Source organism: Triturus cristatus, chromosome 8 (genome assembly GCF_964204655.1).
Source record: "Triturus cristatus chromosome 8, aTriCri1.1, whole genome shotgun sequence".
Lineage (NCBI taxonomy): Eukaryota > Metazoa > Chordata > Amphibia > Caudata > Salamandridae > Triturus > Triturus cristatus.
Genome location: NC_140591.1, coordinates 1,348,671,505 through 1,348,689,822, shown reverse-complemented (window position 1 = coordinate 1,348,689,822; position 18,318 = coordinate 1,348,671,505). Strand labels below are relative to the sequence as shown.

Here is an 18,318-nt window from a genome sequence, read left to right as displayed (position 1 = left end):
TTGACCCCTTTGTTGATCACAATTCCAAAGTTCCATTCGCTCATAACAGATCACATAAATCCTTAATTCATGCTATTACTCAGCATAAACTTTTGGACGCCTGGAGGTTGTGTAACCCCACCCCCAGAGAGTATACTTTTTATTCTCCTGTGCATCACTCCCAAACACGTATTTATTATTTTTTTGTTTCCCACAATTTTTCAAAAGCACTTTTGCATGCTGAAATAGGACCTATATTGTTATCTGATCATGCCCCCATTTCGATTGATTTGGATATTTTACCAAAAGTTAATGTGCCAAGAAGATGGAGATTTAATAACTCCCTTCTCTTGGATCCTACATTCGCTTCCTCATTCTCCACCTTCTTTGACGACTATTTTTCCTTAAACGACACTACCTCTTACCTTTTTCAACTATTTGGGACGCCTTTAAGGCCTCGGCGAGAGACTTTATTATTAGCTATGTGACCAAGAAGCGTAACATTGCGCGCAAGCGCTCGAGATCCCTGCTTCAAGATATTAAGAGATTGGAGCATTCTTTTTACACATCCAATTCAAAAGAGGTTCTTGATGCCCTTATAAAAGCGAAATTGCAATTTAATAAAGAATCTACTGAGAGTGCCTCATTTTACCTTCTGAAGTCTAGTGCAAAATATTACGGTGGGAAAAATAAGGCAGGTAAAATTTTGGCCAACTATTTGAAAACCAAACACAATAAAATAAATATTGATTCTATTTTTGATGGGAATTCTATCTTAAAATTTAATGACACGGAAATTTTGAATGAATTTTCACTTTTTTACAAATCATTATATGCTCCCGAAACAAATCCCACAAGCCATATGCTTTCACAATTCTTCTCAACCATACATAAAACTCAGCAAACTTTTCCCGATTTATAGTCCTTAGAAGTAGACTTAACACAACAAGAACTCGTAGAAGCACTTCAACACTTAAAAAGAGATAAGGCCTGATGGTTTTACTGTCGAATTTTACCTCCATTTCTCTAAATTATTATTACCTATAATACACCTTCTGATTGCTTCCTTTAATTTTTTGGGGAAATCAGCAGGCTCTTTCTCAGAGGCTCATATATGTCTAATTCCTAAAGAGAGCAAAGATCTGCAACACTGTAAGAATTACAGACCCATTTCATTGGTTAATATAGATTATAAGATCTTCTCCAAGGCACTGGCCATACGCTTAGACCCTATTCTACCAAATATTTTAGGTAGGGAACAATCCGGCTTCGTGAAAGGGCGAGTCATTAATGATAATACGAGACTGTTTTTTTAATTTTATCTAAAGCTCCACATTTACAACACTCTCTGACTGCTATAGCGCTTGCGGCAGAGAAAGCTTTTGATAGAGTTGAATGGCAATATTTATTTTATACCCTCTGATGGTTTGGCTTCGGTCCTAAGTTTACAGCCCTGATCTCACTTCTGTATTCTAGTCCGCACGCTGCGGTTTGTGCTAATGGTCGCATCTCGCCTTTTTTTGACCTTGGTAGGGGTGTGCGTCAAGGCTGCCCCCTCTCTCCTTTTCTTTTTAATTTAGCCCTAGAACCCTTCCTCTCAAAGATTTGTCAAAACACACAAATCCATGGTTTTCAGACCCCGATCACTCATGTCAAACTAGCAGCCTACGCTGATGACATTTTTATCTCCAACCCCAGTGAACCAGTCCTGCCTTTCTCAAGGAAGTTCAATCTTTCTCACTGGTTTCAGGGTATAAACTGAATAGCAATAAGTGTGAAATCTAACCTCTGACTAAATTTACTTTTAAAGTTGATTTTGCCCCAACAAACTTTACTTGGAAATCTTCTCATATCAAATACCTGGGATTGAGTTTCACACCCACGATTAAAGACACAATTACTTTATGTTTGAATAATTGTATTAAAAAACTTTCTGATCTTACTACTAAATGGCATCCCCTATACCTTTCCTGGTGGGGCCGTTTAGACACTATAAAAATGATGCTCTCCCCTTTGGTTTTACATACCATTTCCAACATTCCAGTCCCCATCTCTCCCAAATTATTCAAATCGATTAACTCAGTATTGTCTTCCTTCTTATGGAACACTAAAAAAGCTTGTATGTCTATTTCTAAATTAATGCACCCTAAATTTGAGGGAGGGGTTAATTTTCCCAACTTTCCTGTTTATCAGAAGGCCTTTTTATTACGACAAGCCTCATATTGGCTGCTTGATCCCACAGATGATTGCCCTTTATGGGCATCAGTTGAAAGTTTGTTTTTGTCCCCCTTTTCTTTTCGAGAATACCTCTCTTTTTCCCGTAAACCCCAAACGTTATCTTCTCCCCTATTTAAATTTACTTCCAAACTCCTCGCCCCTTTACTCCCTTTAACTCCCGATACTCTTGAGTCCTTTTTGGCGTCCACCATTTGGCACAATACGACTCTATTAATAAACAATTAACCCTTCTATTGGAAGTCTTGGAGGCAACATGGTTTGATCTGGGTCCATCAATTATTTTCGAATATTGAATTTATTTCCTTTTCTTTGCTTCGACAGACTTATAACTTGCACGCTGCCCTGATTTCTAAATACCATATTCTCCGACGTACGGTACTTGACATATACACTAGGCTTACCAGTGATTCTACTAATTCTCATATCGCTGATGTGCCTACTGACTTGTCCACTCTTTTACGTACTAAACCTAAAGCCTCTATTTTATATACTCTTCTCCAATCCAAGGGTACGCCTAGACAAAAATCTACGACTGAAATCGCTTGGGAGATCGATTTTAGTGTAATATAGCCCCCGTCAACGTGGAATAAGATTTGGACTAAGATACGTAAAACCTCCAGAACAGCTAGTTTAACACAAACATTGTTTTATACATACAATAGGCTTTTATTATCTCCTCACGCCTTAAATAAAAGATTTCCCAATGTAAAGGATACTTGTTGGTCTTGCGCATCTCCTGATGCTGATTTGTTTCATATGCTTTTTTCATGTTCATTTGTAAATACGTTTTGGAAACAGGTTTGGTCTCAAATTAACTTAATTTTTGGTACCCATGCCCCATTCTTGGTAAAGGACATTTTCTTGGGAAGCCTTTCCCCAATTTGGGATAACTACGAAATTAATATCAGAATTGTTGATTTACTAATAGCAGTTGCTTTTCAGCAAATAACGAGAAATTGGAATGATTTCACAAAGATTTCTTACAAAGCTTGGTGGTATGATGTATGCCATAATCATAGACTGGATACATTTCTCCTGTTTCCTCTACAAATGGCTATGAATCGAATTCAGTTATGGATGCCTGTCACAACCTTTTTTGATAAATGTGCATTAAAACACTCCTTACCAACCCCATCTCAGCAGGAAGTACTTAAACCCCCTTGATTTCTCTTGATATTTTTCTAGTTTTCATTTATATATGCATTGTGTTCTCCCTGATTATCCTTTTGCTGTGTTTTTTAAATTGTTATCTTACTCATATATATCCGCCGGAAGTTGTACATGATGTATTGTTTTATTTTTTGTTTTTTTGATCAGTAACATGTAATGTATGTTTCCACCTCTTTATCTTTAATAAACTTTTCTTCTGAACTAAAAAAAAATAATCTGTCCATAATATTCTCAACATTATTCAAAGCTGAAGCTAACATCTTATATTACAGCAAATCTAAAATCAAGACTGAAGCCTAAGACAGTGATCTTAATCCTTCAATGTGACTATTACAATTCTACTATGTAAATAAAAGATATTCAGAATTCACTCTAACCCTATATTAGAAATATCCAATACTTCCTCGCCCACTAGCCTAATCATGAATCCTCCCAATTCCACTGAGTCTGCCTCCCTCCTGCTTAATAGAATCGCCAGAGATTTCTCAAATCTCTCCTCACAGTAACTTAGCTGCAACAGTAGATAGATCTTAACCCCATAAAACTACTGGGTCATCAATTCTTCATAATACAAGTACTCCCCCATCCCTGACATGTCCCCATACTGGAGATCGAATGATTTAAACAGCAAGAACAGGCCTCCTAGCTGGAATGCCTCTGGTTCAGACAGCAGGATATGACCTCCTTCATCTGTGAACCTACACCCTCTCTCTCATTCCTTCAGCATGAATTGACACTTCTTAAAACCTAACTCAATCACACCTCCAGACACACTATATGGTCAATCCAACAGAATCTCTAAAAGTCATCAATGATACAGTCATTAAGCCAAATCCTGGCGGACCAGTTCTCCTCAATGGAAATCTTACTCCATGAAATCAGCCTCCTATCCGATGACATAAAAATAATTCTGTCGGTGCTTTAGCCTATTTAAATGTCTGTATTTAAATGTCTGTATAATCTAATGTTCATAACTTGATGAAACGGGCCAAGAATATCAACACACCACAGAACAACAATGAACCAAAACCAAACAGATTGCCATCATACATATCTGAGGATCACATAAACTATTTCATAGCTTAGTATTAATTTAAATTCAACCAAATGTATTCATAATTGGCAGCCGCTGCCTACCTAAAGTGGTAGGATGGTTGCAGGTGGAGAGGGCGGTGGGTTGGGGAGGGGGAGAAAAAAATATAAGTACAAAAATAAAAAAGACGTACCTGCCGCCCTACTGACACCTGCCTTGCTGCTCCTCTCATTGTCTGGAAGGGGATGAGCACTCAGGGGACAGGCTCCACACCCAATCCAGATGCTGCTTTCTCATGGAAAGTTCGGGCTGGACTGTTCCCATGGGGCACAGAGTCAAGACTGATTTGCATATGGCTGGGTTCAAACTGGAATGGCATGGTGAGCAAAAAAACGATGGATTTAGGCCCAGATCTCTGTACTGGGGTGAATGTATGACATTGTTCTGCATTCTGTCCATCAATTGTTGTTTTTGCATTTGTCACCCCGAGTGGGAAGGGTATGCTCAGACGTGAGTCCCTTGCTCTCCATGCCACTGGAATCAGGCTATCCTGGCTGACGAGGGCTGAAAGCCCGAAACCGGTCCTAGGATGCTTGTTTCCAGTCCAGGGAGGACCTGGCTTGGCAGTTCGGGCTGGACTGTTCCCATGGGGCACAGGGTCAAGACTGATTTGCATATGGCTGGGTTCAAACTGGAATGGCATGGTGAGCAAAAAAACGATGGATTTAGGCCCAGATCTCTGTACTGGGGTGAATGTATGACATTGTTCTGCATTCTGTCCATCAATTGTTGTTTTTGCTTTCTCATGAGAGCAGCACCAGGATTTGTCTGAGCGGCCTCATTTGCTGCTCACATGATGCATTAGAGGCTGTGGCTTTTCTCCAACCCAGCTGTGTAACACATGGTTGGAGAAAAATAAGTGTGAATGTGTATTTGGTCCACCTGCCAATGTGCCTTCCCTGGAGCCGTAGAGTTCAAATTATTACCACTCTTGTTTCCACCTTTTTTTTGACCTGCGGGGCTGGGCACAGACCGAGTGCTGGTCCGTACTCTCTGCAGGGCCCGTAAAATCGGCGGCTGCCCTCGAGGCCTTAAGGAACGGGCTGCTGTACAGCATAAATGAGCCCTGTCCCGCCTTAATGACGCTTCGTTTCTCGTTCTACATCCATTCACGCCAATTTACGAGACTTCCGAACGTCACTGTTGGGGCCAACAGCCCTCACCTTCTAGGTGAGTCTTGACGTAGCTGGCCCCACCCATCCTTTGGCCGGGATACAGGGGACACATGTTAGGGACAATCCTGCAGGGGCTGACCACCCATTACCCCTGCCCGAAAGTCCGCATTAAATGGCACTTCCATGATAGGTACTGCCAGCTTGATATAGACTAACTGCATGATTGATCAATGTATTCTGTGTACCTATTTGGTGTTATTTTTCACAGTTTGAATCCACACAGTTAAGGGTTTTGGCATTTTCAATCACTTTGTACATAAGATGTCCTGCATATGATTTTGACCCGACTTTGGATATCCTGCCCCCTGTTCACATGCCACAATGGTTGCTTAACCATGTTCTATACAAGTTTCTTTCCCTCCGGGTGTTTCCAGACGGTACACATGTATTCATTTTTATCTTTTTCACATCACGCAGCACTACCCTATGAGTCCTCACTACAGGGTACTGTCGATGACAGACATTGATCCACACCATCTTCACTAGAGTAGACATGTAGCCTATGGTCCTGATAAAATGGCAAGATCCTTTGGACGATAAAAAGGCATGAAACTTGTCGATACCTTACACACATAATTTAGAGCTTGCGTGGGTGTAATTCCCCCTTTCTAGCTTCGACTTTATAGTCTTTTGTTTTTTAGCATAGCATAGGAATTCAGCTAATTAAATTATTTTTTGGGACTCTAACACACTACACTCCCTCCCTCCCTTCTCTACTCTTGCCCCACCAAAACCTCACCTCTTTCAAAAGAGAAGACCTCTTGCAAAGAGCCCCCTTGCAGGGCGGGTTGGAAATTGCAGCACCGGCCCAACGAGGAGCTGCCTATAATGAAGCATGACATGCCTCGGGGTGTGTGATGGCTCCTGCTTCTAACTGGAGCTACTCTATGATCACTATTTGTTCCGCATTGGACACATGGCCTCCTTCCCTTCCTCCCCACCCTTTCATCCTTTTAGGAACTGCATACTCTCACGTTTACTACTATTAACTGGGGACTGTATGCTGGACCTTCCAAGCTTGCCATTCCTCAACTGCCTTCCTTATTTCTATGTGAAGCTCTATTACCACATTTTAGTATGTATTTGCCTCATATTATACATCTAACTTGAAACATTGCAAAATGCTTCGGCACCATCTGGATCGAGTTCACACGACCACAACACAATGTGTCTGTTAATGTATACAGTCCCTATCACTCCTTGGGCCATATTACAAATGACTGCTCTGGCGCTTTTTGTCGCTGTGCGCCAGAGTATGCGCCCAATGCCATTACGGAGGATCGGTTTGTAATTCACTGTGATGTTGGCACAGACATTGAGCTCTGTGTTTATGTGCGTTTGCGTCTGTGTGCAAATGGTATTAGCGCACAGACTCAAACGCACATGAACATAAACATACTCTGGCCTACTGCAACAACTAGCGCCGGCGCAGTCATGTGTAATACGGCCCCTGAAGTTATCTAGCTAACGTTTGGGTTAAGTTAACTCTATGTAAAAAACACAAATAACATAATTCGCCAAGATACTATGGAGGAAGACTTTAGTGTGAGAGATAGGAATAAGAAATGAGCTTCTTCCTAAAATGGTACTTGAAAATATTAAAGCTAGTAGGTCTCAGCCTGAATTAACGTACAAAGAACAAAATAACAACTAAACATAGGGTCGATATCCCTACAATTAAAAAAAAGGTCAGAATGGGTAGAAATGAAAAGTACAAATATTTGCAGCACAGCAGTTAGTGCATAGGGGAGCCTAAACTGGTTACTAGCTGATCAACTGCGGGTACGCTAGCACCTTTTCTTATAGTCTCTGGACTGCTGCTGGCTGGAATAAAAAATACGTTTTAATAACGACTAAGCAGTAAAAGAAAAGGTGCATCTGGAAGCCAGACACTCTTAGCACGAAGTGCTGGGGTACTATTCATCTGTATTAAGAAAAGGACGAAAGCTGGCTAAACATTCGGAACTGAATACGAATTAAAACAACAGATCCAGAATAAATCATTCTCAATTAATATGGTGCATTATAAAATTAATTAACACAGGGGCCGTGTTCCTTTAAATACAATTGAGGCACTACAAGTGGAAATCAAAATAAAACTATTTGCAGAGAAGCTGTTAGAGTGGGTCAGACTGGGTGCAATTAGTCTGAAGGAATAGGAGAAAAATATCTTGTCTGCTATAAATATTTGGATTCCCTTTAAAGAGCAGTCTTGGATCATTACTGAGCCGGGGGTCAGTGCTTTCTCATGCTGACTCCGCGCTATCGGCGTAATTGGCACTGTGTTTGGGTGGTGCTCAGATGGGCACGGACGGCACACCTTCCGGAGGAGCACGGTATGTAGAAAACGAACACTAGATTAATCCAGACTTCATCAATTATTGTTCGTACCGTGCAAAATATTCTCAAAACAGGCTAATCTAATCGTTTGCTGTAGGTTTGGAGTCAGAATTTCTGATCATTTTTACATAATTTATGTAAGTAAAAGTATTTTAATTCCAAACCTGACTGAAAAGGTGTGGACCCTCTGAAAAGTCATGAAACAATGGGGGATATGTACAATGAAGTGGCGGAGCGTGTCGTTAGCCTCCTGGGCTTAACGACATGCTCCGCCACTTTGGAAACGCAAGGCTGCACCATATTCACAAGAATGTGGTTCACCCTTGCGTTTCCCCCTGCGATGGCGCTAAGTTTAACAATTTAGCCCCAATGCAGGCACCCCTGCACCCTAGTGCAAGGGTGTCTGCGTGCAGGGGAGGAATGGTTATGTGGAGGAAGGTGTCCCTTCCTGCCCATAAACACTCCTAAAAAGCCATTTTGTAACTTTCATGTGCTGCTTCATGCAGCACAAATGAAAGTTACAAAATGCATTTTTTACAAAGGTTTGTTTATGTCCAGGAAGGGATACCTTCCTGTACAAAAACAAACCATGGCATTTTGCTTTTTCCATGTGTACTGCACAAGGAAGCACACATAGAAAAAGCAAAAATGAGAAGAAATAATGCATTTCTCCTCGTTTTGCCAACTTAAGACCAGGATTTTCCTGGTCTTCATTTTGGTGCTGCCTCCTATGTACACTACCCTTGTACATAGCGGGCAGCGTCAAATACAATGGGTGCTGCGTTAAAACGCCCACCGCCACTCCCACAGCACGCCCCTTTCACGCTAAATATAGCTTGAAAGGGTGCCTTATGGACAAGGTAGCATTAAGCCACGTTAAGTGGCTTAACCCTGCCTTGTACATAAGGCAAGGCCCCTATTGCCACGGGAACGTCACAAAAAGTGACGTTCCCATGGCGATAGGGGATTGTACATATGCCCCAATGTTTTTTTCTCGAAATAGCTTCCCCCACATTTGTTTTTACTTTAGCCTTATTTAGTCACAAAATAACTAACCAGTGGAAACATCTAAAGACTGTATAATATGTTGAAATGTGTATTTAGCAATCTCTGCCACGCGCACTAGACCGCCAATCCAGTGTTCATCATTTTATCAAGCTATCAGTCTCAATTGCGTGGCGTTTTAAAGTGAAACATTTTTTGCAGAACTTCTCTTATAGCCCCATTGCAGTGTTCTAAACCTTACTCCACATGTATTTTGAGGATGAGAAGGAAAACATTCGTTCCAACTGACGTAATATCCCCTGAAAAGCCTTCCATAATTCATAGGCAATTAAGACTCAGAGCTGTCACAAAAGAACACCCATCAAAATGTCCCTTTTTCCCACTTGTCCTTCAACAAGTAAATCATTTCATAGCCATTGTGATGCACTTGTATCATCTATATCTCCGCAAATAGTGGAGGTTTTCAGGTAAAAAGGATTCCGAACTGTTAAGTAGAGGAAGGAGCAACAAAATTGCTTCCACAAAGCTAATTAATTTACTGCGTACAGGCATAAGGAGTTTTCAGTGTGAAATCTCAGGCTTGCCCTTGGCAACCCTGCCTGAAAGCAACAGAAGACTCTCAGCGAATAAATGCAAGCAGCCAAACATAATTAAAGTTGAAACATGAAACATCTACAGTTAGAAAAACAATTTAGTAAAAAGTAATGCAATGTAAGAGTCAAAGTGACACCAAAAAAACAAAAAATATTAAATGGGATCGGGAGTTATGATTAATGTTAAGGTAAAAAGCCTCTTAAAAAACAATTGGGAATGCAAAAGTTGATATTATTGAGCTCTTAAGTTCCATAGTTTGGCTTTTCACCCCATTCATCAGTTTTAATTTGGTACTTTTTTGATTATGTCAACATTTTCTGACAGGGAAAGGTGCAACGCTTTAAATAAGATGGTCCTGAAAGTGCTGGATTTGTTGAATTTAGTGCCCTGTTGACAACTTGAGTTGTGGCCCCATAAGAACAGAGTGAGATAAACGTAATATCTGCAACAACCAAGGGCCCGATGTTCAAAAAAGTCAGTTTGTGATTTCCTAATTCCAAATTTTTGCAATTAGGACAATCACAAACAGCTATGTATAACCGCGTACCTGACACTGTCTGCGATTCCAAATGGCTCGCAAATGGATCTGCCTCATCAAAATTCAAAAGGCAGGTCTAAATTTGTGACCAATTGGGAATGGCTACAATCCCAGGGATGGTGGCCTGCTGCGGTCATCAGACCACAATATCTGTGATTGCTTTTTAAATAAAGCAATATTTTTTATGTTGTGTCTTTAAGGAAAATGGACAGCAATTCAAAAATAAAATGTGATGTTTTCTTTTAGTTTTTTAAGAGTAAGCAGTGGTCCGTGGGACCACTGCCTGCTCTCAACAAATATTTTCACCCATGTTTACAAAGGAGAAGGGGTCCCTTGGGTCCCATTCCCGTTTGCGAATAGGTTTCCACCTCCTCTACGGAGTCGGTAAATTATGAATGTTTTGTGACCGCATTCCAGTTGCAAAACATTTTGCTATTCGTTCCGAATACCGAATCGCAAAAACAAAATGCAATTCAGTAATAAGTTACTCAGTTGCATTTTGCCTTTTTGCCATTTACTGGCCGCAAGCTCAGTTTTCCAACATTTCCTTTTTTTCCCCTGCACATTAGACCATAGTCTCCGTTAGATCTGGAACCATTGCCATGAGTCTCCCTTCCATTTTACGCTGTTGTCTCCTTTGTTTTTGATATGTTTTGCTGATTTAGATGCTTTGGGCACTGTGCCACTGATATTCAGTGCCACAGTGCAAGTGATCCCTATTGTAAATTCATGTATTGATTAGTGACTCCATGATTCAATTATTTTATTTACTTGTCAGACATTAGTATAGTGCACCATGTGTGCCCAGGGCCTGTAAATCAAATGCTGCTGGTGGGCTTGCAGCACTGGTTGTGCCACCCACAGAAGCAGCCTGTAAAGTGTAACTCAGGCCTGCCATTGCAGAGCCTGTGTGCAGTCTGGAACTGCCATGTCGACTTGGCAAGTGTACCCAATTGCCAGTCCCTAAAACATCCCTTTTTTACATATCAGACACCCCTAAGGTAGGCCCTAGGGCAGGGTGCATTGCATGTAAAAGGTAGGTCATGCCCTGATGTGTGTGGCATGACCTGATAAGGAATTGTAGCCTATTTCATTTTTCACTATTGCAAGGCTACCTGTCCGCATAGGCCAGAATAGGCAGTTTGATTATAACATCTTATAATCCTAGCTGACTCAGGGAACATGTTAGAAATTCTAGTTTAGTATGCCTGAACTCAAACTGATAAATTACATCTTTTAGTGAAGTTGGTTTTAACATTCTGTGTTTAAAAATACCACTTTTAGAAAGTAGGTATTTTCTTACCTAACCATCCAGCCTGCCTCTGCTAGATTATGTATTGCATGTCTGGTTTCTGAGTGACAGGGGCTATGGGTGGTTCCAGGAGACAGGGTGAGTCAGCCCAGGGCTGAATAGACCTATCTGCATGTAGAGTGGTGGGAGGAGTAGCACCTGGGCCTGAGTAGGGCTATGCCTGCCTTCCACAATGCTGGCTCCACCTCCTGTGGTGCGTCTGAGGACCCTGGCCCACACTGAGAAAGGAAGAAGTTGTACACTGACAGAATGCACCCAGAACTGGTTTGGACTAGGTACAGGACCCTCTGGCTTCAGAGGACAAAGGATTTACTGGTATAAATAGTGGGGCCCAGACCGCAGAATTTTTGATCACTTCTGGGAAAACAAGACAAACCTTTGCCAAAGAGAAAGACCAAGAAAGCTGCAGGAGTTTGGACTGCCCCTCTGCCAGTGTGCTGTTTGCTGGGTTGGCCTGCTGTGGTCTCTTCATTGCTGAGGAGAGGAGAAGGAATTTTTAAGGAACTTTCATCATCTTGCAGAATATTTCTCCAAGGGCTTGAATTTCAGCTTGCCTCCTGTCTGAAGTCTCAGGGATACAAAATACTTCACCCCTTTTGTTTGCCTGCATCTGTAACTTGCTGTCCTAGCTGCTACAGAAGGAATTTGCAACACTGATGCTGACGAGCGACACCGTAATCTGCATCGAAGACATAAGCGCTGCTGCGACTTGCAACGTAGACCCGACGCTGGCCACCATGCCACACCGACGCCAGTGAGCCACATCATAACCTGCCATAAGCCATGATCGCTGCTCTGACTTTGCGACTTAGGCCCGACGCCTGCTGCTGTGCGGCATCGACTTCGAAGCCGACATCATCGCGGAGCCGACCCTCGACGTGAGTGGTCAAGAATCCATCGACATCGTGACATCACATAGAACCGTGGTTTTGGCGCTATCGTGATGTCACCTCCTCTCCGGTAAGGAACAGACGAAACCCCTGCTTTACGCAAGCATCAAGGACCCGACGCATCGCCTCCCCCGAAGCAAGGAACCAATGCCGCACCGCGCCAACGCCTCCGCATCTCTGCGACGCCGTGAGCTGTTTTTGTTTTCGCTTTCCCGAGGTACTGTTTTGTGTGGGTCTGTTTTGACTCCGGGCCCGACGTCGCGCACCTCACTGTCAGCGTCGTACTTTGGGATTTCTTTGACCATGACGTCGCGATAACTCCAGTTGGGGTTATCTGTCGCTAAAGACTGCTTTTAAGTGAATAACCTATTTTTGAACTACCATCTTGAAGTCATATTTCACACATGCACATTTCAGGTGGGCAAGATTTTCTCTTATGCTGTGCTGTGACTTTTAGGTGCAAAGTTCTACCACAGGATCACTGTATTAATGTATCTAGTATTGTGGTATCCCTGGCTAACCTTAGCATCAAGGCTTTCACTCCTGAAGTATTTTGTGATCTGAAAAGGGGACTGTTAGAACTGGGGCCCCTAGTTGGCAATGGTATACACCCTTGTCCAAATAGGGACCCTTGCTTCTAAGTCAGGGAAAGGGGATTACACTCTTAGAAAACCCCTGCTCACCACCTTGGTAGCTTGGCACGAGCAGACAGGCTTATCTCAGAGGCAGTGTGTTAAGCATCTGTGAACACATACTGTAATACAGCGAAAACACTACAGATGGACACCACACAGGTTTGATAAAAATAAGTATTCTTTATATAGACTTAACACAAGACCACAAACGACAAAAATCCACAATACTGTAATCGAAAATATGACTTCAAGATGGTAGTTCAAAAATAGGCTATTCACTTAAAAGCAGTCTGCATCGAAGACATGAGCGCTGCTCCGACTTGCAACGTAGACCATGGATGAGAGTGTGAGGAGGAGATAGTTGTAAAGAAAAACAATATTATTCTCCAAATGATACTACCTGAACAGATGGTTGTAACCATTTGATGAAAGATGGACATCCTCGCCCAAATGTATATCCCTAAAAAATTGATTATGTGGTCCCATGGGATTCAGTGCATACATCAATAGGAATTGGCTCCAGGGACTACCCTAAAATATGTTCAGTGGGGTCATTTTCTCCTCATTTTGATGTGTCTGGATGTAGGGAAATCATACACATCAATAAGAGTGCCAAGCTGTGATTAGTGGTGGAATTCATAGTGGAAGCACCAAGAGATCCTTGAATTATTGATGTGATCAGAAAAGGCCAGGTTGCTAGATGGAGAAAAAACTAAGCATTGGTAAACATTGGTGTTTTGACATGAAATCTGAATAAAGTACAACACTGGGAATTGAAAAGGTTCATAACAGGCTTCTAAATAAGATCGGGATAGCAGGATGAAATGACGCGCAGATTGAAAGGTTTTGCATGAGATTAAGTTTTGTTGTGAGACACTTAAACCAAATTTTTTCATAAAAAATGTTGATGAAATAAGCGCGTGCTGTATTGTGAATCCAAGTTTTAAGGGACACATTGTTGTCAAATATAAATCTGAGACTGAAGGTATAACTAAAAAGAATAGCACAATGCAGCATCTGCGTATCAGCCAATTACATAAAATTAGTCCCAAAATTACTTTGTGAACTATGACAATATTATGTTATACAAGTACACAATCACACTTTAAATTCACTTCAGTTGCTTACGTGTTCATAAAAAGTTTTACTCACACAGATTTTCATGTGAGTATATCTAATCTCAGGGAAGGGTTGAACCTACTCACACCCAGGGGTGACCACCATAAATGAAGGGTTTTGAGGTGCGTGGGGTCGCATGGGGTGCATTGCGCAGAGGAATTGAATAAAAAAAAACGTACCTTTTGCCACTGACAACTCCAGCGTTGTGTCTTCTCATGCCGGCTCTTCTCTTTCTGCCTGCTGGTCCCAACAGCCCCTGGGACGGACTCCCTGTCTAATCCCCACGCAGCAGAGCAGGGATTGGTTTAGCAGGCAGAAAAGATGCCCTGCTCAGAACAGGGAGTCTGTAGGGTTTCTCCAGCCCAGCTGCTCAATGCAGTGCGCATGTGTGTTTTGGTCAGCCTGAGACGGTCATCCAAAACACATATGCGCACTTAAGGAGTGGAGTGCACTAGCACTCTTCCTTACCCCTCCCATACCTCGGCCCGCCCCTCCCAAAAGCACTGGCTAAGAGCCAGCAAATGTAAATTAAAAACTATGCAAGAACATCGTTTTAATTTGCATTTGCTGGCTCTGAGCCAGGTAGTGGGGCGACGCTCATCTGCCATTGCGGAGGAGCCGCCACTGCTCTCACCAAGAGCCCAGTGGGCAGGAAGAGTTCTTCCATGATCCATGAGTTAGTTAAATGTGTAGAGAATAAACTCTGTGCTAAAGTAGCAGTCTTGTAGAACCAAGCATTTAGGACTCATTTCACAAAGATATTTCTGTTAGTAAGTGTGTATAATTCTGAAATACCCTTGGCATACTCCTCAATTCCAAGAGAAAACCCAGACTAGGTCTGGCTAACTCATGGAATTCAGGAGACAGCAAGGAATACTCCAAGAGCAAGCTACAGCAAATTCTCTCTGAACCTGCCTTATGAGTCAATGTGCTGCAATGCACCTAACAATATCTAAGCACATAAATATATTAAAGAGGAGAATATGTTCCTTCAAAACAATAATTGCACATCTCATTGAATGTAAATGTAAACAAAACATTGCAAAATCTTCTAATCACGTTGGCAAAAGTTAGTTATTTTGTAAATTAACACAAACGTATACTTATAAATTATTTCAGATTTTATTTATCTCTAATGAGTGATGCATTTTTAAGCAATATATGGCTTGTGAGTGTTCATGGAGGTTTGCTTATAGTCTGAGAAATAGTACATCCATTTTATTTCTGCTTTATTCTAATAATCGTGGTAAATATTCAACTTGAATATTTTACGGTGCTGTGCTAATGCATTAATAGGTCGTGTGCATTTGCTGTGTAAACTGTAGAGGTGGCAAAATGAGACTGATTGATTTCTTTATGTCTCTTGGTTTGTAATCTCTTATGTAGAGAGCACTAAAGGCACATCCTATTCTTTTAGAGACATACCAGGAAGACCCTTCAGTGATATGTTTCTGTCTTTACGGTTGTCGCTTGGTGGGAGTTTTCATCTCCGGAATGTTTAGAAAAAACGATGCCACATTAGGCCAGTTTTTAAGCAAACAGTGTATTTTAATTTGTAGTTTTCCATCGCAGCATTCTTCACTTGAAGGGTGTTTGGATGAAAAATTGTAAAGGTTGGTGCCCATTGGTGCTCATACAATTCATTCGGTCAGTATGCTTTGTAAAAAGTTACTTCATATTTAATGGCAACATTTTATGGGAGTTTTAAATATTCTCCAACCACAACCAGTATCATAGATCACTAATCATTTATATAGAAACACTAACAGTGCAGGGAAACAAAAGCAAATGAGTGCTTGAAATTGCACGAGTGCATTTAAAGTCAGAGCAAATCTAAAGAGCATAGGGGCATATCAACAACAACCGGCGATGATTATCGCTGAGCGCACTTAGCGCCAGGATAATTATCGTCGGCTAGCGCCGATTTGTATCGCTGAGACAGCGTGCTATTAGCAACGCTTATCTCATCAGCAATAAAAATCCTGGCGCTAACTGGCTAACGTGAGATTATCGCTGGAAACCCAGCGATAATCTCACGTTAGCTTGTTGATAGGGACTCACAAACTTAGCCATGATATCCTCCTTCCATAGGATATCATGGATAAGTCAGTCCTGAAGCAGGCGTAAGGAAAGTAGCAATAACAGGTGTTATCGAAACTTTTCCTGACGCTATGCTTCATAGCGTTAGGCTTCCTGATAGGAGAAATGTCGCTTAGCGACATTTCTCCTGTCATGCCAGGTCAGGAACGCCCACTTTGCATCTCATTGGAGATGCAAAGCTGGGCGTTAGAAATCCTGATGCTAAAGCAAGGTTTCACGCGTTAGCGTGACCTTGCTGATTAGGCAATAAAATTATCGCCGCTTTTCCGAAAACGGCCGCAAAAGCGGCGATAATTTTTTAGCGCCTGCTTGTTGATATGCCCCATAATTTGTTTTTATGTAGCATCTAATTCTAAAGTTTCAGACGCTGCAATTTACAGATTTTAGTGTTACCCCTGTTTATGGTACTCAACTTATCGCTCTTGAAAGGGTGAGAGGCTGAGTTTGAGGTGATAGCACATTCACCATGCCTCAACAAATACTGGTTCAAACTTTATTACAGCAGACGCCTCCTTAGCACATGAAGTGGCAGAGAACACTCTTCTTACTCCTAGACCAATAGCAAGATTTCTGCAGGCACAGACAAAAGAATTTAGGGCGTTCTGATAAAGAGGAAAAGACCCCTACAATATACAAAATGTAATACTATTTAATGTAAAATTATGTTTTTTTTTAAAAAGAGAAATTGCCATAAAAAATATATTATTTATATATATTTTTATTTAATTTATCTCAATTACTGTTTTTAACTATTTTGGATGATCTAATGTATTTTAACAATGTTTCCAATGGCTTTTTACTTTAATTCCCTACCTTGATTATTTTCCATGGGAGGGTGTTGCAGTACTAGTGGTTGGCCATGTGTAGTGCTGGACTTACTACAAAAGTATCAGTTACTACAAAAGGGTAAGTAATTACAAATGTGTAAGTTACACGTATACGTTTCCACAAAAGCGTACTACTAAAGTGTAAGTTGCTACAAAAGTGCAGGTTGTCACTAGTGAAAAGTAGTAAACTTATTCAAAACTGTACGTTACATTTGTTAATCAAGCCCTCCTAATATTTATTCCTGAAGGCTTTTTCATATGTATGGAATAAATTCCAAACTTTCTTTTAGAATTACAGAACATAAGTAGAGTACTCCTTGAAAAATATGACAGCCTCAATGTTCATAAAGTTGAGATTTGTTTTTTTGCACAAACAAATTTAACAGGTGTGCATTTATGCATGCATACGTAATTTCCGTAAACAGACTTGCTCCCATATAATTTGCTTCTTCTCTCAATGTGACAAACGCCCTTAATCCCAACCTCCTCTGAATTACAAATCATGTATTTCAATAACAGAATATACATATCACAGTATTTAATGGAGTGACCTGAACAAAAGCATATTTATGATTTCCCGTGAAAAAATAGGTGAAATTCCTTACCCTTTTACACAGTAGCAGCTTTTCTTTGCCAGCAGTATTGTGATCATCAGCGCTTCCTTTATTCAAAGCACACGTCAGCTGAAAGAAAAAAAGCCACTCTGCGCATTGAATAAAGGAAGTGATGACTTGCAAACAACCAGAAGCAGATAAAGGCACTTCCTATGTACCAATGTGAGGCATTTATGCAAGTTCACTGTGGCAATGGTTAGTTAAATTGTTTTGCAGGGGCAGTTCTAGTGAGAAACATTTGATGATACTATGTGACGTTTATCTGTTTCAATATCAACGTAACACATTACCTCCATCCATTTCTTCAGGACACTATGGGGAACTTTTACTAACACTCTACACCAGGTTTGAATCACAAAAACTAATGCAAACCCAGTGCATAGTGTTTTCTTGGGACATACGTTTGTACACAATTATGATTTGCATTGAAGGGTTGTCTAAAGCAACCCAAAGTAGTGCTATGTCCTACTTTGTGTCAAGAGGCCATCCCATGAGTGGTACGTGGACATTCCTATAGAACCACTGCAGGGTTTTGACACATAGTCCTGTCAACTAACTACTCTAGGGAGAAATCTGAGCCCACAAATTAGGGCCTTGTCTAACAGTGGAGCATGTTTTAAAAGTCTCCACACCTCCCCAGTTTTGCATGTGTGCTGAAATGCACGTTTTATATTTTAAGGTTCTCCTTC

At 41.2% G+C, this 18,318-nt stretch overlaps 1 protein-coding gene across 2 annotated transcripts in view; it reads right to left on the bottom strand.

The window, feature by feature from the left end:
• The window catches only part of NCAM2 (neural cell adhesion molecule 2), a 1,313,898-nt gene that overhangs the window by 393,967 nt on the left and 901,613 nt on the right, over positions 1–18,318 (bottom strand). Inside the window, exon 9 of one of the 2 annotated variants that reach the window (XM_085623061.1) lies at positions 17,621–17,698. The exons of the other annotated variant lie outside the window; for it this stretch is intronic. Coding sequence (XP_085479187.1) covers positions 17,621–17,698 — 78 coding nt within the window. The remainder of the gene's footprint in view (positions 1–17,620; positions 17,699–18,318) is intronic. 2 annotated transcript variants of the gene reach the window in all.